The sequence below is a fragment of the Halyomorpha halys genome, unplaced genomic scaffold (genome assembly GCF_000696795.3).
Source record: "Halyomorpha halys isolate HHAL.00 unplaced genomic scaffold, Hhal_1.1 Scaffold1359.1, whole genome shotgun sequence".
In the NCBI taxonomy this organism is placed as follows: Eukaryota; Metazoa; Arthropoda; class Insecta; order Hemiptera; family Pentatomidae; genus Halyomorpha; species Halyomorpha halys.
The window spans coordinates 500,038-525,125 of record NW_027106761.1 but is presented as its reverse complement, the minus strand read 5'-3'; the positions used below and the strand labels follow the sequence as shown (position 1 = coordinate 525,125).

The following is a 25,088-nucleotide window of genomic DNA, read 5'->3' as shown; positions in this document are numbered from 1 at the left end:
TTTGTGACAGCCCTATTATCTTTAAGTAGGGTATTTGGGTATTAGCTTTAATAAATCTATTCACGGTACTATCTTTGGAATACGTCCATTTAAAATAAAAACTTTTTTTTTTTATTACCCACCTTGTTGATCTTTGACCTTCCGAACCAACCCTCTCCACGCCTACCTGTCTTGGGCTACCGCTTTCAAGTTTGCTTATCTAAATTTCCTTGTCTTCATATCATGAGATATTGACTGATCAGTCTCTGCAAGCAGTTCACTCTTAGTTCTCCTCTATATGTTAAGGCTCTGATCCTAGATCGCTCCTGTAATTGTATGAAGGACTTTCCGTTCAAATTTCTAGATTTTGCTTTCTAGGGTATTTGTTAGAATCCAGATCTTCCAGCCTGGTCAGAACAAGCTTCATCGTACTTAGCTTCAGATTTTTAGAGAATTTTCGGGATTTCAGTATTCTCGACAAAGAGAAAAAAGCTCTATTCGGGCTTGTTATACGCTGATCTATCTCAGTCCTTTGATCAGTTATAGATGTTATTGTGGATCCGAAGTTGTAGACACTGTCTACTTTAGGAAAGGTTTTGCCATCCAAGGAGACAATGTCGTTAAGTCGGATTTTTCGGCTTACGATCATAGTCTTCGTTTAATCTCTATTTACATGCAAGCAAATTTCCTCTTCTACTCTTGTTAGATTCTTTGAGATTCTTGTGTTTATACTACTACAGCTAAATAAAACGATATATAAGAAAAGGTTAAAAAAAAAAAAATTAATACGTTTCTTATGTTCATAATAATAATAATCTTTATTTATTCTGGGATTGATCCCTTTAGAATAACATACATGCGTCAGAATTAGGCTTTAGAGCCTTAGAGTGAAATACAAAATAAAAATGCAATTATAAAACATAATAATAGAACTAAGAAAGTAAAATCATATGTCATATCATAAAACATAAGATGACAAACACTGATAATAAATAATAGAAAACAAAAATGATAAAAATCAAATGTAATTAAACTATAAATAATAAATGGAAAGGTACAATTTCTGATAATATACATATTTACAAGAATAAACTAAATTCTGAAATATTATGAACAGAAAATATATAAACTTTGTTTGAAAAATTCAATTGTTATTCTTCCGGGATTGAGTGGACAGAATGTGGTCGAAGATACGGGATTCGAAGGTTGGAAGGGTATTAGAGCTACGAATGAAGGAGGGAATAGAATTCCATAGGGATGAGGAAAGATCTACCAAAGGCTGCGGTTCGATGGGCAGTTACATATAAGTCTGAAGGCAGTGAGCGGGTGTTGCGGGAATGCACTGAGGATTTAAATTGAAGGATATCAGAGATGTACGATGGACGGTGAGATTGGATAACTTGGTAGAGGAAGGAAGCAAGAAAATATTTACGACGGAAGGAGGGGTAAAGTCACTTCAATTCTTCATAAAATCGGGTAACAGAGGCGTCCCCGGGGACCTCAAAGATGAATCGTACAAATCAATTAATTAACCGTTTTAATTTTGCTTTGAGATCCCCAGGGACACCCCCGTAAACCACACAGCAATAATCAAAGTGGGGGAATGTTAAGAAAATAACCAGGAGCCTACGGGTTTCAAAAGGAAGTATGTGACGAAGATAATTTAAACGTTTTAGGGTGGAGAAGGTAGGACGGGAAATATCAGAAACGAGAATATCATAGTGTTATTAATGAAAGTGATTTTTTAATTACTGTTATTTGTTGCAAGTTATTCCAACCCGATCCAACAAATAAACAGTATGTGATAGAAAATTTGAGTTAATTTTTGTATTCAGCACACATTACACCATATAATTTAGAAAAAATATCCCATACTGCTGAAAAATAAACATTTTCTTTACAGAGCTCCATAATTTTATGTTTATATTAATATTTGTTATAACTCAAATTCTTAAACAGGAACGTCTTACAGATTTACCGAAAAAATCCACTCTCTATCCCACTAAGTTTCTACACCTACTTCAGGCATGACGAGATTGATCTTTGCCAATATCGCTTTTACTTCCTCAATAACTTAGATTGAGGATATTTAGAAATCGGTCATAGAAATTTTAAGGAAATCAAGCATTACGTAACTTATACCCGAAATCCACAAATCTTCTAAAGAACAAGTTTTTTTTTTCTAATAAACCTACGGGAAATTCAAATGTTGGATAAGAATTATTAATTAATTACGGAATAATAATAGTTTTTGTTTATGGTTATAAAGTTATTAAAGAATATAAGCCTCTCTCGATAGATTATTATGTGTCTATATAAACCATGTTATGTTATGAAAAAGGTTATATAAACAAAAGAGAAGGAAATACAATTAAGTAGTAAATTGAATGTTAAGCCAAACGAATTAAATTAATTAATAAATTATGTAATGAAATATGTTCTAAGTTACATGTTTTATTACTGCATAATTTTATACTGTTGACTTCAGTTGCATTGCTCTTATCACAGTAAACTGGAAGGAACACAACCTCTGTACTGTATTCAATTTCGTTACGCTGTTATACAAGTGGTCTTGTTCTTTTCTTCTCTGTTTCCATCCGTTCTCTTTTTTAATAGATAGATTTTTTTTAATAAGAATTAAAGTTTTGATCTGTATTTAGACTCTTGACAACTTAATACGAATTTTTAATTTAATTTAATTTTGTTTATACCCTTTTAATTTTACGTTTCATTGTATACCCTTGTTATTTTCCACTAATTTTTTTTTTGTTCTTATATCAAGTGTTTGTATCTTTATTAGCCCTGACGAAGCCCTGCAAGGTGAGGCGAAACGTTGGCTCTAATAAAATAGTACACCAATTTACTATTTGAGTTTTGTTTGACAGCACCCGGAGCAAATTTCATTTATTAATACCCACGGTCAATTACCAATCTTCCAGAAATTTTAATATACTTCAATAAAATAACACTTTTAAATATCTACTTAATAGTCATTTCTACGATCAGGAAAAGATCATTGGATAGAATAAGACTTCTAGTCATAAACACGATTCTTGTACTTTATCCAGTGGACTAGAAGTAATGGTCCATCGCGTTGGGACGAGGTATCCATAGGGCCTGGTTTGGAGAGAAGTTGACTCGATTCCATTATTATTTACTTATTCATGTGATCATGATATTTTACTAAAGCGGCAATCTAGAATAGTCAGATCTATTGTATGAGATTATAGCTTCTGTTTTTTGCAACGGCTACCAAACCCGACACCACGATGACTAAGAACTAGCTGATCTAAAATATAGAAAAATTCATACATATGATAGATATTTCTCTATTACATATGATTCAAAAATGCTTAAATTCTATTCATTAGTCAAATCCACGATATAAAGATAGCTGCAAAGAAGCATTGTACCACTTGTGATTATCTTATGCACCAACGTTTGGCTGCCTCAGGCTTAGTCCGTCGCGTTGGAAGGTATTGTTCCAGGACAAATTACGAAAATGTTATTAAAAGTTTATTTATCTTAGAATGCATTATATATAATCTTTAAACTTTCTTGAGACTGGTTATTATTGTTTAAGTAAATAAATTGTATCCAATTTTAGTCCTAAAACAATAGAGATAGTGATAAAAAGTTTTAATTTTCAATTTCATGTGAAGAATTGACAAAATAGGGTAATTGTGGACTGAAATTAATGACCTGGGCAGAATAACCTGCATAAAGTTTTTTTTTAAAATGATGTGGTTCTAAAATTGTCCTTTAGGATGGTTGAATTGACCGAAACGTCGGACTTAAATAAAGAAATAAAAATTGTTCTGAGACTAAAATTAGAATGCATATTAATCCTTGCTGAAATATTCTTTATTTAGATTTAAATTTTTTATTTATTTTCTTTGACCTTAGTAACAGGTAAACGTTCACGATGCAAACTGAAACTTAGAAGTGAGAGTCGTTTTAAGACTCATCTTACATATCTTGGGTTTTGCCAAGATATTGTGAATATCTTGATGCTAATGTTATTAATAATATAATCTATATATTTATAAGCCGATCAACAACTTTCTTATTCAGATATACAAGTCCGGTTGACATCGAAAGAATATTTACGAAAGGATATTATTGAGTTTTGATATTTCATCATTATTTTCAGTAATATGTATGACAATAATGTAATATATGAGAATAATATTTATAAATATTATTTTTAGAACTCATAAATTCGCAATAAAACTACATTTAACTACGGTTCTGGGTATAATATTTTTTAATTGATAAAATAAAAGCAATAATTAGGATTATATAAAAGTTAACTATGCAGACAATTGAAATAAGAAACAACGATTTTTGAACAAGCAGTGCTTTTCTAATTTCCGGTTCTATTTAGGTAGATAACGGGCGAATATAGTGATGGGCGGAAGTTGTGTTGAGCATGGAACTATTGTTCGAAAAACTGTCAACGAGCACCCGCTTGAGGTATTCTTGCAACATGGAGAACACATTGGAGAAGTAGGTCACCCCGGCGCAACAAGGAGAAGATAATAGCAAGGAGTTACTTAAGGAAGTTCAGGACGGCTTATGTTCCTTTAGCGCAGCGAAGCGGTAACGAAATGAGCAGGTATTTCCCTGTATGAAGCAAAACATGACCCAGTTCGGAGGGGGCGGCTATGTACGATCCAGCTTAGCTTTTATCTTTCATCCATTTATTTTTGTAGGAATCTAAAATTTAAGCATCAAGTCTCCCAAATCAAATTGCTAACGCATCAACGTTGCTACAATTTTTCAGAGTTAAAAACTTTCTGTAACTATATGTTATTAAATCTAGACATTTAAGAGGAGAAAATGTTATTTAAGGAATTTGTACTCTGAGAAACGATAATAAGTTAGAAATGAATATTGATTGAAAAAACTCAGCCTTTTATTTCAGACTTCAACAAAAATGATTAATTAATTTTACATTGATTAAGATTTACATTATTTTATACAACAAAATATTTTTAAATATTCGTAATTAATATCGTTGGTTGTTGGTTGAGATGACCGATTCAAGTGATCGGCGATTCAGTAAAAACAAATGTTTGCTCTGTTCAGTAAATGAAGGTTCTACTCTCCTATTCAAATTCAAAATCTCCAAATCAAAATGAGAAGTAGTTTTTTTCAGTGAATCATGTCTCCTTCATGTTGTCTCCGGGTTTACGTCGTATTTACCCCAATGATGATAGTAATAGTGTCGTAGACTATCGAATGGGAGGTGTAGTGCATTTTATATCGGTCACATAACCCATAGAACACTGTTTAGAGACCTAAGACCATAAAAGTGGTCAATTTCAATCAAAAGCTCATGTTTAAATGGTTTTTTCATGAATAATAAGGTTTAGCATACCTCTACATTCTCTCCAAATTAAGTTTGGAGATTAAAAATTTGTATTTGAATTAAGTTGGGGTTAGAGTAGTGCCCTTCATTTTTTACCATATTTCTGCGATTTTTAAATAGATTTTTCACGGTTTAGCACAACTTTTACAATTTCAACTGGGTTTTTGGGTTGCATTTTATATCCAATTCATAACTCCTGGAAAATAGTTTCGGGGATGTCTGACGTGTATATTCAAACCTTTTTATTCACAGGTATCTTACTATTTCAATGACAGGATTCCATTTAAAGTTTTACCTTTGAGGTTTCGTTCAGGTGGGTCTGGTTGGCGTCGGAGAGTTTTTACTTTTGAAGTACATTTTTCATGTTCAAACAGGTTTCAAATGTGACTTTGAAAAGTGTTTCTAGCCATCACATTGAGAAAACATTGGTGTATCGTCAGCGAACATAGCGATTGAGGTATTTATGGACTGAATGAAGTCAAATCATCTTGCACAACCGTTGGTATAGTTAGTAACAGTACTACTTTACAAGTCCCCTGACCCTTCATGGGTATCATCAGTACAGATTTAATTTAATTAATATTGTCTATAATGTTTTAAATTGATATTTAATATGTTTTACCGTTTATTTCTCTCTGTATTTCTTCCTTCCTTAATTTTTTACTGACTTTCGTTTTCTTGCGTTAATTTAAGTACGTCCATCAGCCAATATGAATCAAATTGGCAAAAATTAGTGAGTCAGATTGATTTCAAGGCAGCCGAATACTGTAAAGTGGGGACATCAGTGAAAATCTCGTCATGTTCAAATATTTTTCGGTTATCAAGATTTTGCGTACATTTGAAGTCTTTGTAAATTGAGTGGAAGAATTATAAACTGATTTTTCGATATCTCAATTTTTTTTTTCTCCTCAGCCATTACTTTTGCATTTTTTCAATGTTGAATATTAATTAATTTAACCACAACCATCTAATCATGTTCCATTTGTTTTCAAAAACAAAAATTCATCAGCGATGAAGCTCTTTTATTCATGACTTTTTGTTTTTGTTTTTTTATCGAAGACTAGAAACATAAAAAAAATTGTATTGAATCATTAAAAAAAAAAAAAAAAATAACGAGTCATTTTTTCATAAGATTATCACTTTTTCTGATCTTTATTCGACTCAGGAATTGAGGGTAACGTCATTATATAGGATAACTACGAATAAAGAATCACAGATTCGATTTAGTAATCTATCAAGTTTTTTATTTTCATTGTGACGATAACTGAATAGCTAATTGATTAAAACCAATTCTGGGAGATCCATAAAACCAAATTTAAGGTTATGAGAGGAACCAAATATGAATGAATATTACATAGTATCTTTCAACTATTATAAAAACTATCGCCCTCTGTAGGATTGGACTACGAAACTAGCGATTTCCAAAAACAGTTAAAATTATTATAGCAAATTTGAACATTTCATTTTCATATTTGTCTTAACAATAATTTTGAAAAAATAACAGTTGCATTTTATACAATAGTATCATTACTGTACAACGATCTGGTCGATTTTTATAGATCTTGGTACTCATACTGCTAATTATTCTAATGAAAATTTTGAAATTAAATTCTATGGGGGTAAGTGTTATTACCACTTTTTTTGCGTTTGAGCTGATTTAAATAAAGCTCGTGTTTCTTATTGCTTAGGTACAAATATATGCCTCTCTACTAAATAGTGTTAATCACTCCCACACATTTTACTCTAACGTAGTAGAAATTTCTTTAAATAAAGGTAGTATTTAAGTAAGAGTATTTAATTAAGAATAGTATATTTTATAAAATATGATTTGTTCTTATAGTTTAGATATTACATTTATCACTTATGAGGGTGTATATTGAGGTTTGACATTTCACAAATTTGTTATCGTTCGTTTATTATTTTTTAAATTTCTTTTCATAAACAAAGGTTAGAAATTCTAATGTTTTAGTTCCTGGAAAAGTGGTTTTGAGAATTCTAATATACTTTTTTTTTTTGTGTTAGACAAATAATACTTAATTTCACATTGATCACCGGATTCAAAACTTCACTAAACTATAATCCGCATTGTATGACAAACTGTGCCAACGCGAAATTTATTGTTCTAATTATTTTTTTATTTAAGATATTTCCCTTTCTTAAGAATATTTAAATCAACTTTCGATCTATTTTTGTTAGTTCTTGTGAATTTCGATCCCGTTTTAGATTTTTCTCGACATGAATTCTTAAACATTTTATGCAGTCGCTAAGTATATTGGGTGTTTCAGGGGTAAGTGTACTGACTGAAAATAAATATTAGTGATTTCAAAACAAAATGAAAATTTTATTCTTTGGTCCTTTAACTCTTTGTTAAAAAAATAAATTATAAAATCTATGAAATAAAAATATTAGCGCTCATGTCAAATGTTCAAAGTGATTACCTTGAATATTAAGACAGGTTCGGCTTGTTTCTTCCATAGCAGCAGATGTGTGTTATTCTTTCGCAAGTTTCAATTCTTCTTCTTCATGAACTATTAACGCCATTAATCAGAATTGCATTTTTTTTTTATTTTTATATTTTTAACAAAAAATCCAGTGGTGTCTGACCTGCTTGCAAAACAAAAGCATATATCTATGCCGTTCGGCCATTGCAGGTGTGGAAGAAAGACCGAAGAATGACCGCTTACGGTCATACCTTCATATGGAGTTTTTTTCTTGGAGGAGATTCTTGATTCATACTTTCAAATAGACAATTAACTCTGAAAAACACTGTATAACCTTATTTGTATTTATATTAATTTTAATTTTTTAAAATTAATTTTATTATTAAAATCATGATTTCCTAAATGAATTTATAGGCTAATTCAAGTACGGTAGTACGGTTTAATAAACAAATCAAAATTCAATGAAATTAGGACCTTAACACGCATGTAAGACATTATCAACCTCAATCACTATATCGAGAAGATACTAGTACCGTCTTGACCCCCCATAGCTAGACTGGAAAAGGACAATGGTGTGAAAGGATGTTCTTCGAAGGTCACCAAGAGGAGATGATCTAGAGCGAATAACTGGAGCAGCTCTTGCGTAACTTGTCCATTCGAGGGTGAAGTTTTTCAAGGTTGCGGTTGACATTGCCCGTTCTGGCAGATGAATTAGCTGATCTAAAAGTTTTCGTCAATTGTTATTTTATTGCAATAATTAATTATGAACTATTATTATATATAAATATATTTTAAAAACAAAAATAAATATTGCCACATCAAGCTCATTTCATTTTATCTTTAAGTACAAAAATAACTTAGTAACCATGCAATAATTTATTACATATACATTTTTTATAATTTATTTATTGTTATTAACAACTGTATAAAAATATATACAACAAGTAAATTTGCTGTTAGTGATAAAATGACGTGATACAAACATGTGGAGAATTAACCCATTGGTACAATATCAAATAAATAAAACTCATTTACTATGATACAAAATAAACATTTATTTTCTTAAGTGGACTTCAATAATTATTTTATTTATTTATTTACATCTATTGGAGTTTTATCAATGGGTAGATTCTCCACATGTTTGTATCATGTCATTTTATCACTAACAGCAAATTTACTTATTATACATATTTTATACAGTTGTAAATAACAATAAATAAATTATATAAAAAAAAAAATTACATCTGTTATATCCTAAAGACAACCAAAGTGAGCCTAATAAATAAAATAACACGAATAAATGTAATTACAAGAGAAGAAAAAAATTTGGAGGAAAAGGAAAGATTACAAACCTTAGTATAATAAAAAAAAAAATACAAGTTACAATATAGTAACAACAAAAATGACAACTTGGTGTAAATTTTAAATATATAAAGATTATAAAATAATACTACTTAAAATAGCACTAACTAAAAATAAAGTCTATGAACATTTCCACAAGTAAAAATAAGGAATTTACAAAATATAAGAATCAATAAATTAACTGTTAATTACTGATAATTAACATATTGAAATCTTCTTGATAAACTAAAAGTAAATTAGAATATTTGGAAAAATACTGAACTATTAAACTAGTCACTAATAAAATAAAAATAACATTCATTAATACTATTGCCTGAATAATTGCATTGCTCCAAGGAAATTCAAAAAAAAAAAATACTAAAACATTTTTTTTTTTATAGACTGGTTCCGAAAAACGGAATAAATTCCAAAATCGCGCCTTACGTCGTCAGATATATATTTATATAGGGTTTTTTTTTAAGCCCGATAGAACTTGAAATTGTAAAAAATAACACAAAAAATTAAATTGTAATCAAAATTTTTTTTTTATTCGAAAGATCAATACGTGACATTAACATTTGAAAATGATTTCGGGCATATGGGCACCGCGGCTGTTCTTGACGAAGCGCATTCTGTAAAATTGTGTTCAGCGATGAGGCGCATTTTTGGCTTAACGGGTTTGTTAATAAGCAAAATTGCCGCATATGGTCGTGCGATTTGACACCTCTCGATTATTTCCTGTGGGGCTACGTGAAGTCACTGGTTTATGCTGATAAACCAGCAACAATTGACGCCTTGGAGGCCAGCATTGTTCGTGTTATTCGTGACATACGGCCAGCAGTGCTCGAAAAAGTGGCCCAAAATTGGACGTCCAGAATGCGCTTCGTCAAGAACAGCCGCGGAGCCCATATGCCCGAAATCATTTTCAAATGTTAATGTCACGTATTGATCTTTCGAATAAAAAAAAAATTTTGATTACAATTTAATTTTTTGTGTTATTTTTTACAATTTCAAGTTCTATCGGGCTTAAAAAAACACCCTATATAAATATTGGTCTAGTAGCGAAGAAAAACCTTGGCAAATTAATATGCTGTAATCTAAAACATCAGGTTCATTCAAAGTATATAACTAACAGGAAACAGGAATCAAATTGAAATTTATTTCTATCCAGGTAATTTTTTTATTTTTCATACCCTCCTGTGAAGATTTTAGTGGGTATTTGGTACGTACATATAGGATGTATGCTATATGTATAGCTGGGTGTGAAGGATACCTTGGATTGCCTTTTGGCATTATAAGGTTAGATGAGGTAAATGCAAGAGGTAAACGTACTTAAGGTATTAATCTCAATTTATTGGTGTGAGTATTAAATCTAAGATAAAATTCACAGAAAAAAGAGAGACAACAAATATTTCTATAGTCTCTGTCATATCGTCTGTACAGAACAAAATTAATAATATTGATTGAATTCAACTATTATTCAAGATTTTAACTTCAAATTAATTCTTACTAAGAAAAGGCACCGACATGTCAAAAATGGAATAAGTTATACCGTGACTAAAATAGCAGACTAAGACTAAGAGATCAAAGGAATTGAAATATTAAGAAACTATTGATCGTACTATTAAGAGTTAGTGGTTTGGCCGACAGTCCGTGAACCTACTTTTATTCAGGTTTAGGTTTTGAGGCATAGGTCATCCTGTGGTTAGCAATAGGATAATTTTTATTTCTACAGTTTTATATTTATATTTATAGATACTTGTATATACACATTTATCTATGTTCTTTAGAGTATAATAATTAAAATCATTCTTACAAATATTCACTAGGCCAGTGATTCCCAACTAATTGGAGTCTTTGGCCACTAAGCCGGAAATCAGACGACCCGTAGCTCACCAATTGTAAGCCAAAATTTAAACTATCCGGGACCCCCACTCTTAACTTGGCACAAAGGGACTCCTCCTTCTAGGGGGCTAGATTGGTTACATGTGGAACATTAAGGTGATATGATTTTATTTGTGACAAAGTAAGGAGCATTGAGAATTTTACGAAGGATTTTAGATTATAAGGATTGGATACGAGAAGAATTCGATGGTTTAGTGGAACCCCAAAACACAACTCCGTATGTCCAGATAGGTCTTATTATTATCATGCAGAGGAGTCTTTAATATAGTCAGAATCGACGTGCAGTTTCCTGTCTTTTCAGTATTGTTTGAGGATTCCAAGTTAATCGCTTCTCTAGATATAGACCAAGGTAGTGAATCTGTTCGACAGGGGTAAGAACAACATTATTTAGGGATACTGCAGGGCAGTCGGTAGGTTTACGATGAAGGGTAAAGGCGAGCACAAATGTGTTATAGCATATGTGGTGAGCATAGTGTTAAGATTGGTTAGGTTCTCAGCTGTATAGATTGTGTAGAAGATCAATCCGAGGATACTACCTTGAGAAACACCTGCGAAATGAGGGAAGAGGGGTGAATAGGAACCATTGTGGTTTGCGTAATCTATCAGTGAGAAAGGAACGTATAATGAGAAAGTATTATGAGGTAGGATTTTACAGATTTTGTGCCATGCTCGCTAAAAAGCCTCCTTATTGAAAAAGAGTCCCGCGCAGTACATTCCACGCTCCAAAGAAGACGAGGTAACGTCCATCACACGATCACATGGAGTGAGATGTTCGGAATCTAAACTGGTGGCCAGAAAAAAATTAAAAATATAATATTACTATTGTTTAAAATTTTTAGAGTTACATTATATGTTGATATTTGGAAAGAAATGACTTATAAAGTTTATACTTGGTTTACGCACATATGTTATTTGGTGACATTCATTTATTAAGAGAGAGGTGAGGAAAAGTATGAGTGTCTGTAATTTTAACAAAACGTTGCTAACGATCGTAACAACGTTCACCTAATAATGTTCAAATAAAATATTCCATAATTTAAATATCGGTAGGTTATCTCTGTAGTATTTTTGTTAATTTATTATTAAAGTAGTCATATGGCATTATGGACTATTTCAATCTTATTATCACAAGTATTTTAAGAAATAAAATTTGGAAACCACATTTGTTTTAAAACCGAATGTTCCCTGCCGGGGTCGGAAGCGGTCAAAGTGGCCGGAAACCACGTCCGTGAAATGGCAGTAACACCACCTTCCTCAGTTCCGTTCTATTTGGCCTCGCCCAAAGCCTATTTAAATATTGTAATCTTACAGGTCCTCCATCTTCTTTATATGGATTTAACTTTTTTTTTATAATAATGTGGTAATAGATAACAATATAATCTTCAATCGTTTTATTATCTAATTAGTTGGTTTAATAGCAGAGATATAAACATTTGCTCTAGAGAGAGTGATCATAACATCATAAAAGATAAGAGGTCTCGAAATGCTTTAGAACCTACAATTATAGCATTAAAAAAAAAAAAAAAAATAGAATGGGGAAAAAACAGATTAATTAATTTCATCAATGAGAGTTCTGAAAAATAAATGTTTGTGCAACATTCTTAATAATGAATTAAGGAAATTTCATTTAATGACTAATTACTTTACAGATAACAATGAAGGTCTCTAAAACGAGACCAAGATAACATTAATATTTAAATAAGGATTTAAATTGAACAATATGTATATTTATATGATGTATATACATTTTATAATTTGTTATGTATTTCAAATATTATGAAAATATTTTTTAAAAAATAATTTGTACATTTTTTATCAAATAAAGCTTATATTAAAATAATGCAATCGAAATAAGAAAACAAACATTTTTTTTAAGGTTGTCCTCATTTCCTTAGTGGAAGATAATTTTAACAATATCAATATATAAATAATAATTAAATTAAAATACACACATATTTATTTCACATGCATATTGGATGTATTGGTTAGTGGAATTTCATTTAGTTTATAAGGCTCTTAACCCTTCCTGAGTTTCTTGAAGAATAGTGGAGTCATGGCATGTTGAAGTTTTTTTTTTTTTTGAATTTTCGAAAAAAAAATCGAAGGCCTAAAGTTGGCAAATATCCATAACAAAAATAAGATTATTTAAAAATATAAATAAAATAATCAAAAAAAAAGTAATTCATACTAACATGTAACGTGTAACGTGAGCAACCGAAAATCTTATCAAAAATATTAAGCTGAAAAATTTATATTTTTCAATTTCTTTATAATCGGTACTTAAGGGTTTTAATAAGCAATAAAAAAGAATACAGCTTGCTTGTTCCTAAAATAATAAAATTGAACGTTACTGAAAGCGTGTTTTGATTTATATACATTTAAAACGATGTGCAATGTATTTTTCTTAATCTACTTCCATAAAAAACAAAAAGATTGGTACATAACAAACTTAACTCTATACTTCAGAAACAGTAATTAAAAAAAAAAAAAAAAAATTACGTAAAATATATTTTTTCTCGGTTCTTATAGTGAAATTACAAGAACTCTGGGACATGTATCTTATATTTTTCGACGAATTACAGAACGTTTCATAAATCAGTAATCACATGTCCTTAGACTCCCCTTTTCAGTAAAAAGTTCTTGATAATTTTTGAGTTGAACAAATCTGTTAATTTCTATTAGTATTTATGATGGCTCATGTTTATTTTAAATATTAGTTAAAAGAAGAGGTTATATTTTTTCGTTGTATTTTATGTTTTTAGTCATCGATCAAAACATCAGAGACAAATACAATACGTATATAGTAATATAATCCCTTGTATATAATTCAGAGTTGTATTTTTTATTCTGTTCTTATCATGACCAAATAAATTTTCTTATTAAAGTCGAATAATACCATTTAGACGTGTCAACTATCAAAATAGTTAATTAAATTACTGTTTTTTGAAAAATAGCCCAAATTATTCATAGGACTAGTAAATATTGGTGAACGATTATTAAAGAAACGAAACAGTTACAAATTACCAATAGACATCATAGAAGATGGATCTAGCTCTAGAGCTGATAATTCAGAAATCAAGGGAGAATGGAACCCGAAAGAAGTAATCGGTACTCTTATACTGTACTCCTATTTCCTCAGATAATGGGCAGAAGCTAAACAGTAAAATAGAAAATTGAAATAAAAAGGGTTTATGCTCGTAGTAATCAATATTGTGCAAATAGTGAACGTCAAGTAAATTGGAAATCATATCTATTCCTTCATTTTACAATATCCCTTAAGGAAGTCTAAAATATGGGTTGAAACGAGTACTAATATTACGAAATGTATGCTTTGTTCATGCCGGCAGATCCCCGAAAACCATTTCAGATTTATAATCGTAGTGGTTTGAAAGAAGGGAAAGGAGAAAGATAAAAGAGAGAAAGCGAGAAAATAGCAACGCTTTCGTATACAGTCATTTATTCGAGCATCAATGTTTTTCTTCTTTCGTTCTTCTCCTTGGGTTCCTTTGTTCATTTCATTCATGAAAATCATCATGTGAAACTTTAGAAACGCTCTGTCATTTTTTTTTAATACTTTCGCTATTCATATGACATGGAGACAAAACGTGCATCAGCATATCAATTCAAGCATTCACTGAAACCGTAATTGCTTTGCTGGTTGGAAGAATACTTGAAACCATACGCACTGAAACCAGTAGCGGAAGTCGGTTCGATTCTGGTTGGGGTTTGACTTTTATTTTACGGAATAAACCTAGATCTTCGCACTATGACTGGAATAAATAGGTTGCCAACCGCAGACGTTACAAAATCCACTGCTATGCTGCTTTGTTGTGGTATTTTATTTTCAAATTTAAATTAGCTTCTTTGGATATACAGAGTTGAGTTTTGGGACTCCACTAGACCTCCCGTGTCCCATTCTTGCAATGTAAACTCCTCAATGCTCCTTAATTTATAATAAATAAAATCATCCATTGAGAGTTTAATCTCTGAGGCGCCTGAAAATAATATTGCCTCTTATGTAGGAATGTTATTAGAGTGTTACCAACGGGTAGTTTCTTCGCAAATTTTTCGTATAATTATAGCGTATCACATTTAGATGTATTTTCACCTTAAATAAGTTATAAATTTCATTTATAAGCTTATGAGATTGCCAATTATACGATGCTACCTATAATTCTGTTTGCATTTAAGAATCTATTATTTTAAAATAAATTACTTTAAGATAAAATTATTCTCAGTTTAAAACTATTTGTTCTTTTTTTGACCGCAACCCTGACCATCTTCTTATACTTATATCTTTACGGTCAATTATATATACATATATTCTCATTTTACTTTTCAAAGCCTATTCTTCTTTAAAAGATTTTTTATTTTTAAACTGCTAGTTATTTTGCTAAATGGACCTTGCGTTAGCACATTCATCAGACTTTCATTTTTCGAACTTTTAGCAGTCCTGTTATTTTTTAAAAATTATTTCTTTTGTCTGTTGATCTAAAAAATTTCTGAGGAGACCTAGAGATATAGCGGTTGCTGTTTATCAGTTTGTTGAGTGATCTGATCTGTAAATTTAAGGTGGCTCAAAGTTATTCATCTTTGTCTTTTTTTCAAATTCAAATTAATTCATAGTGAAAATATTTATATAACTGAGGAAATATAATTCGGTGATATAATATGGTACATGTTTCTTTTACCAATGTTTATTGGTAAAATAAAATGAACAAATATTCAATTTTTTTTTTTATTTATTCAATAATAATAATACAAGCTTTCACAAACAAGGTAATGAATATTAGAGCAAGTGTTCATCCACAATATATAGGATAAAATAATTATAAAAATAAATAAAGACATGTAATGAAACAATAATAAAATATATACAACAGAAATAGAATTAATGAAAAAATATATAATAAACAAAATAGAAAGTTATTAATAAAAGAAAAAATTAAATATAAGTAGAAATAACAACGGAAATATAATAAATAAAGTTGAAAAATAATAATTAAAAATATAATAAAAAAACAGAAAGATAATAATGAAAAAATGTATGTAATAAATATAGAGAAAGATAGTTTAAAAAAATCAACAAAAATGAAATGATTTTACTAAAAAAAAAAATATTAAAATATCGGAATAATTACTAAACGACTTTACCAATCTACACTAAACTGAGGGATGGTTTAGGACCCTAAAAACTACTCGATATGGCACAAAGCAATAATGCGATAAAAAATAAATAAATAATATAGACAGGTAATAATGAAAAAATATATATAAGAAATAGAAGATAGATTGTTTAAATATATATATCAATGTTCATCAACTAATTGATAAAAACATTTTATTTTTCAATTTTTATTTTATTAGCAGTAAAATTGTTTTCATCTATATTATATTAATTACTTTATGTTGTATTAATAAATGTTTTTCTCTTTTTATCGATAGTTCATAACCATTGCAAAATGATAGCTTCATTTTTTTCATCTCAAAAGAGAAATCTCAGCCTTATCCCTAGTATAAACATATTTTCGGGTTAGGGCAGAATTGCTTCGACCTAGTCACCGAAATCCCTAAATTCCAACCTTTCTCTTCTATGATTTTGATTCTTTGCCCCTTATAGTAGATTAAGGGTTTAGTAATCAAATGTTATTTTTTATGGTTAATTTTTTTTTATAGCTAATTCATTACATTTTTATGGCTTTAATACAGATTTCCTACTTAAGGAATGAAATGAAATTATGTTTTATTCTAACAAATTTTCATTTAATGGACTGAAATTATACGGGATGTACCAGATGATAAAAAGAAAACTTCAGGGATGGATTCCACACCAAGGTGACCAAAATTCCTATTCCTTGGGAAATTATTCTTATTATTTTTTTTTTTTCGTCTTTTTTACATTTAAATCCTCTAGTCTTTTTTGGAAGTGGTATTTCACGAAATTTTATAATAACATTGAATTATCATTTCAAAAAATTGTCTACAGAGAAGGAAGCCGTTATTGACAGTAATTGTTCAAAGTATAGTATTCCTTCTTTGATGTCTGATTGAGGCAGTCAGGGTTTTTAATTTGTTTTTCTATTACACAATTTAAATATACTCAGAAGTATCTGAATCATTGTTGTAAAATGAGTCTTTAAAATTAAAAATAACAAAAAAATGTGTCTACATTATCACGTTATCGCTTCGTTCAGTGTAACTACTACTTTGAAATATAAATACTTTAATTGTCTCTGAGAAGTTACCAAAACCAAGCTATAAAAATGTCATTAAAGAGAAATATTATGTTCATATTCCTAGTAGTACCAGGTTTATTGTAAAATATTTAAGGAGTTTTGCGATAATGAATTTCACAGAAATTTAAAAATAAATAAATCATTCCTGTAGAAGAACAAATTACAGAAATACTATTTTTTTCCTATGAAAATTTATAAAATTTGACTTGTGATTTACTTCAGTAAGCAACGCGATGAACAAGTCAAGTGTTCAATGGCTCTAACTGCAAAAAAAAATTTTTTTTTTCACCCCCCTTCTTAAGAGATTTTCTCGATCCACCCCCGTTGCTGTCCGAAACCCTTCCTCCTCTTGCAGCAGCCATCGTGGAGGGGAGTACCTTGGAAGGCCGCCGGAGAAATGGGACTAGGGAAAGTAGATTGCGCGGAACACAGCTAGCACCAGCCAGTAGTCGACTTGCCTTCGCTTTGTGACGGTAGTTGTGTGGTGTCTTCAGCTCTTCGGCGGCATGACTCAAGTCACCACCATCGATCAAAATGAAAAGAAGTGAGTAATCTAACGAAATATTCAATTTAGTTAGAATCGTCTAAATACCCAAAACTAAATAATTCACGAATACTTAGTTGAAAAAAAAATGTTAAAACCCAGTAATATTAATCTCATATTAACTTAATTAAAATTAAATTTGTAAATTTATTAACTTTTTCTCATCTTTATTTTTTAAATTTAATTTATACTGATAAAAACATAGTATTGTTTACCAGTGTAAAATTCTAGCGTTATCTTTATTGCATATTCCTAACAATAGGACGATACGAAAATTATCCATATGCAAATCCCGTTGTACGAGAAAGGTATAGTGTGAATTACAGACGTTTTAATATCATAAAAAAAGACAAATTTAATATTTATCTGGATCCTAAATTTTATTTTAAATTCTGTATAGCATTTATTTTAATATGGGTGAAAATATGACTGAATTATTTACAAGTTGCAGAAACTCTGCAAATGGGTTCAGTTGTTCTCATGCTAACGATCTTACGACACAAAACTTATTTGATAATATATTAAAATAGGTGAAACATTAACCTGTGTATACAATGGTCCATGTGGAATAGAAATCGAACCCCATCCATTTCCTAAAGATTAGAAGTAAAAAAAAGCATTTTATAAGTAACATTTCTAATAAAACTGAAAAATTAGGAAAGATACATTTAAAATAAAATATATAAATAGTTAAATAAATTAAAAATAGATATTTGGATAAGCGATGTTATATAAACTGATGACAGCAATATCAAAGAACAAAAGAATAATAATAACGAATACAAAGCTTAATAACATAATTAGCACATTAATAAACAATGCTAAGACAAAATATGATTATGACATTATTCCGATTTTTTTTTCTGTACATGTAATTTGTGCCATTATTACAAATTCATATTTTGTTAAAAATTAGGTTGTAAATTGTCATTAAAACGTATTGTTTTTTCCGCGATTAAAAAAAACAAAAAAACTACAAGTAATGATGGAACCATATATCTTATTAATATAATAGTAGTTTAGCACAATATGCAAAAATTACTAGAAACAAATAAATTGTTTGTTCATAATACGTCGGATTTGTACCTAAGAAAGCATTACGAATACGTCTATAGTCCATGCATAAACGAATAAAAAAAAAAACGCTGCTTGTGGCACATCTAACAAAAAAATTTTATGAAGGTTTAAAGAAAGATTTATTTTGAAATGGACGTGTTTCAAAGACATTACCGTAGACAGAGACTTCTTCCTCTGATGACCTCCCTCTATAGACTGTTCAAAAAGCAAGTAGGGTTGTCGAAACGTCTACGGTACAATCAATAGAACATATCGTTTGTTGATCTGTGTACATCAGCATCTTAAAAGGGTATTTTTCTTCATACACTCTCCGTTCTTGACTGTTAAAAGTTAAACAAAAAAAATACAATAAAATCCTACAGTTTCACCGAAAGCTGTAAAGTTTTAGCAGTAAATTACCTCAGATGAAAGGGGACCATAGCTGAATGACGATATAAAAAATAAATAAATAAAAGAATGTTTGGACTAAGGTGAATCTAAAACGAGTGAATTCTGTGAGATCTCCTTATTTTATTTAAGACAATCATAGCGAATAGGTTAGTCAACTTACGACATGTTACAATCTTACTACTACAGACAATCATAGCGAATAGGTTAGTCAACTTACATGTTAAAATCTTACTACTACAGACAATCATAGCGAATAGGTTAGTCAACTTACGACATGTTACAATCTTACTACTACAGACAATCATAGCGAATAGGTTAGTCAACTTACGACATGTTACAATCTTACTACTACAGACAATCATAGGGAATAGGTTAGTCAACTTACGACATGTTACAATCTTACTACTACCGATTGCGAATAGGTTAGTCAATTTATGACATGTTACAATCCCACAAGAGGAGATCATAACACAAAAAAGGCAATCCTTCCCCGCCGGACCCACACCGCTAAGACCCCCGGGGAGCGACGGTCCTATATCACTTTTGAAATATTAGCTTAAAGCGGAAAGAGGAAACTTTTATATAGTTAAATCGAGCAATATTTAAAAAGCCCCTGAAATTGAAAAATGGCATCAATGACTTGACCCCTCACCTGTGGTGTCCCTCAGGGTTCATCGTTTTCCCCCACCCTTTTCCCTATCTACATCAATGACCTTCCCCTCCTTATCCAACATTCTCAATACCATTTGTACGCTGATGGTTACCAAATTTACCTTTTCTTACTACCTTTGGAAGAAAGTGAAATAATGATTTTAAAGAAGGACATAAAATTACTATAAAAAAAGATATACAAAGTTGCTGTAAAGGTGGGATAGAAGTTTATATTTTTTAACTAGTAACTATATGGGAACTAAATTCTCTATAGACATTTGCCAGTCAAAAGAGAATTTTTTGTGTTTCTCGATTTTTTAAACTAGGAAGTGCTCTTCCATATGCAGGCACAACTGTGGTCAACAATGTGACAACACTTCAACACCGGTAGTCGACGATTATGAGAGCTTCCTACCCCCTCCACAAAGCAGCAAGGATAGTTTCATATTTACCCCACTGGCCCACTGCCCACGGGCCCAGAGCTCCGCGATCCATAATGTTTTTGGTCAATATATTGGAATGAAATAAGAATCAAGAAAGAACCACCATTGTCCAAGGTTGAATGGTTAATCACTGATGTCGACAATGGTAATAGAGATAGAATAGTACATTCACACCATGCCTACTGAGATATGTATACATTAAATGATTACAAAATAATAAATTGAAACAAGAAAAATTAAACTTAGTGTGAAATAACATCTTAAACACACCCATTCCTCCTATGTACAATACTTACATTCAGCCTAGAGAACTCTGAACTAATCTTCTACTCTCATTTGGTAAGAAAAAGAAAGAAAAAAAAGAAAAAGGTTTTTCAAAACCGCGTCACTGGTATTGAAAGGGTACTAGTCCCAGACGCTCAGGTGTGACGTACTTTGAGAAATAGAGTTTGAAATATGGACTTTGCTAATCAAAAATAAAGGAATATATATTTCACCAATATTTAAAATTTTTTAATTGTTTGTTAATTTGTTAATTTAATTGTTTAAGTTGTTTAATTATTCCTAGTATGATTATTAATGGTTTTAGACACTTGGGATGGTGACCATTTTTAGGCTTATCAACTCTTTCACTTTTTTATTTTTTATTTATTTATTTAATACCAGATCGGCCTGGTGCGCCTTACATATTTAATGTAAGAGGTACATTTTTTTTTTTTTAACAATTGATTATACAATGTTAACAATTAAGATAAAATAAATAGATTAAAATAATAATTCTTAATAAAAGATAAGTAACGTTAATAACAAAAAACAATGACATTTATTGATTTAACGAAATAAATAATTGACTTTTAATGGAAAAAAAAATGTACACATCCTTTCCACTTTTACTGTTTTTTATTTTTGTTTTTTTGTATTTAAACCATGTGAATTAAAAAAAATATATATATTATTATAGTTTTTATTTTATGAGTTTTTCTCATAGTGTACCAACTCACATTTTTATTTTTCACAATGGCCTATGTGAAAGAGTCAGGGTTTCAGTACGTCGTAAAGAAATACTGTTTCTTGAACAACGGTTTCACTAGGAGGTGTGTGTATATATATATATATATATATATATATATAAATGAAAGCTTCTACCTTAACTTTTTCAACATACGTTTCGTCTCTGACTGATCAAATGTTCTAATCATAAGATTTTAAAATTTGGCATAAATTAATTTTATCCAGGTAAGATTTAATTAAAACGATACTGTAAGGATAAAATTGCTTTATTCGTTCTAGAATGCGATGAAATAATACAAGAGATTGGTAACAATCAACTGTCTGTAGTTCATCAATAGGAGTTTCATTATCAGTAAATTCAATCTTATAGTCATAAAAAAAATCATAAAATTATAATTTTGTGGCTCTATTAAATATTAAAGAATGTTAGAATCGCTCTTGTTTCATGAATAAAATTATTGCGTATTATATTTCCATTAGTTTATTGATCACACCATTATTTTTAATGATAATTGATAAACGAGAAATTTTAAATTAATAATTATCTATGTTAGCACAAATTCGAAAATAAATTTTCCTTATACCTAAATATTGATCCATCTATTATTAATATGAATTCTCGTGAATAATGAATATTAATCGTAATATTGTCCATGAGCCTAAGAGGGAAAAAATCAACAATTTATTTTACCTCAGTACTTTAATGAAAAACATACTTAGTTTAAATTCGAAATTGATGAATGCCAACCATGAAATTAAGGAATAAAAATTAGTGGCTGTTTCAGAAATTACAAAATATTTATTTTTGAATTTTTATAAATAAAAAAGTTTGCAGTGTTATTTTCTGTCAGAAAGTTGTTCAATTTTTATCTAACCTATTCAAATAAAAATAGTTTAACTTACTATAAAGTAGTTTGTGATATTTGCATATGAATATAAATTTTGCACATAGAATTTTCTCCGAACTATAAATTAATTTATCTTAGCAAATATCAGGAAAACTACTATTCCTGCGAATACAAGTGTTATTAACTACTTTATAGTATGTTTAATTAGCTTTAATTTGAATGCTGGCTGATATATGAAAGTACTATGATTTTTTAGATATGGATTTGAATATAATAAAATAAATCCACTAATTTCTGATTTTCAGTGCATCTTTTATAAAATGTTGCTTTTTAAAAAGCTTTATCTCGGGAACTATTAAACGTAAATAGCTGTATTAAGTCTCATATATTAGAACATTTACTCTACTTTAAATCATGTTCCTTTTGGTTTTTTAATGTTGTTGGTAGTTTTAATGATATAGAGCTTCGAATGAAAAATTAATTTTTTAACGTTTTGAAGCAGCATAAATTTATTTATTAGTTAATTTCTAGTTGTCCGTATAAAATGTTGGATTTTTGAGAAAATATATCTCTTGATCCATAAGACGCACAAATGTCTGCCAACACTCAAAATAAAGGAAATTTAACTTACTATAAAGTATTTGATTACACTTATCTTCGTAGGGGTAGTAGTTTTTATGATATGCAGATATGAACATAAATTTTGTAAATGAAAACGTCCGAAAAACTATAAATCAAGTTATTTTAGCGTATTTCATGTAAATTATTACTCCTACGAAGATAAACATCATAAACTACTTTATAGGTCATTAAACTAGCTTTAATTTGAGTGCTAATAGACATCTGTATGTCAAATGGTTTTTGAGATATAAATTATTCAAAATAAATTCACTAACTACTGATCTTTCAAGGGTATACTTACTTAAAAGTAGGATTTGAATACAGATAGGTATTCAATACACGTCACGGAAAGTTTTATTTAAGAAAATGGGGCAAATATCATGGACTCTGCTCCTCTTAGGAATATAAAAATACTTTATAGCACATTCAACTTTCTTTAATTTGTGTGCTAAAAGACCTCTTTATGTCTAATAGTTCTTGAGATATAGTTTTTCTTAGATAACGAAATTTTGATAATTTATTTCTTGGGAAGATAATTACTATGAACTACACTACAAGCTTCAGTTTGTGTAATAATAGACATTCCAACATGTATTAGCTCCAAATTTGACAAAAAAAACAAATCTTAAATTCAATCTCATAACGAAGTCCAAAACATGTGATTTTTTTAATTTCCTCTATGAAATTCTCGAAACATTACAAACATAGTGATATTTTATATGAGTTTTTAATCTAATTTTCGTGGGTGTAAAGAATGAAAAAGTAGATAACTCCAAAAATATTTTTTCTTTCTTTATAAACTTTCCGAACCCTAATTGGTTGATCCATTATTTTGACTCATAACTGTAAATAGTTGTTATTAAAGGTACAAAAGATATGCGTAAAATGACTTTTTTTTTTTTTATGGGCTCTTTGACTAAAAGATGCTAAAGGCGGAGGAAAAATATAACTACAATTTTATCTTGTTATTATAACTTTATTTCAGACATTTTCACAATTTTGATGAAAAAAGAAGAAATTCTCATATTAACGAAAATAATAAAATGAATATATTATAATAAAATTTATCCGTATCCTCCTTCAACAGCACTTGATTATTTATTTCAATTTAGTTTTTCCAAATTTATATGCACTTTCAATAAAATGATTTTTTGTGTGTGTGTGTTGTCAACTATTACATCTCTGCAAAAAACGAATAATTTCATTATATTTATTTAAAACATTATAGTTTTATTATTTTTTGTTTTAATGCCTTGTTATAATTGTATTTTCTGATCTTACAACTTTTCCTATAAACAAATACAAATATACAAAGTTTTATTATATCATATTCAGTTTTATAATGGTGATATATTATTTATTGTTTTATAGTATGTAGAAATCAGCTCAAAAAAATCAGATCTTTAATAAATATTGATTAATTTTTTTAGATTGGTCATAATAATAATAATTAAATAATGCGGTAATTTAAATTAAAGTAAGCATAATTAAAAACATAACAATGTCATTAAAATAAATAATGTAAATTTTTAATATTTTTGTTGAAAACTTGTGATATTACTTAAAATAGAAAAACAAAGCTTTAATAAACATTTATTATTGATTAGATTATCCATAATTAAATAATGCAGTAATATATATTAAATTAAAAATAATTAAAAATGTAACAATTCATTACAATAATAATCACGATGAACATTTTAATGTTTTTATTAAGAACTTGTGATGTTGACTTATTATTTAATCCATTACTTAAAAAAAGTTAATAGAGTAAAAAAAATAAAAACCTTCTTATGCATCTATTAATAAAGATGTGAAAAGGTGTAATCACATTACCTATTATACCTTATTAGCTTTACTAACACAGGTTATATCAACAAAATAATTTATTGGGAATCCCGAATATTAAGCTTCTTAATTTATGGGGTGAGCCGCAGTTGAATGTTCTAATAAGAAATATCTTATCTGTTCCTTCCATTGATTTATTGGCTTTTATTAAATGACTTAGCGATTAGTGAGAAATTGGCTTATCATTATCCAGTGAGACACGGCAGTAAAGGAAAGTTACCCATACAAATCAAACCTAGAGTAATTTTTATGGTTATTTTAATACAAAAATCAGGAAATGAAAGTCTGAAAATGGATTTTAAATTAATACAAGAGGAATCCGTATGAGGATTATTTTCACAGAAATTATATCCAGACGATTTGTTGTATAAATGTATAT

General features: G+C 29.4%; 1 protein-coding gene across 3 annotated transcripts in view; it reads left to right on the top strand.

The window, feature by feature from the left end:
* Positions 1–25,088, top strand: part of LOC106689430 (proton-coupled zinc antiporter SLC30A2) — a 126,789-nt gene that overhangs the window by 16,849 nt on the left and 84,852 nt on the right. The window contains exon 1 of one of the 3 annotated variants that reach the window (XM_014434384.3): positions 17,675–17,820. The exons of 1 other annotated variant lie outside the window; for it this stretch is intronic. In XM_014434384.3, the coding sequence (XP_014289870.1) occupies positions 17,783–17,820 (38 nt within the window). In that variant the 5' untranslated portion in view covers positions 17,675–17,782. Of the gene's footprint in view, positions 1–17,674; positions 17,821–25,088 lie in introns of those variants that run through there. One more of the 3 variants, XM_067045077.1, reaches the window with a different exon arrangement.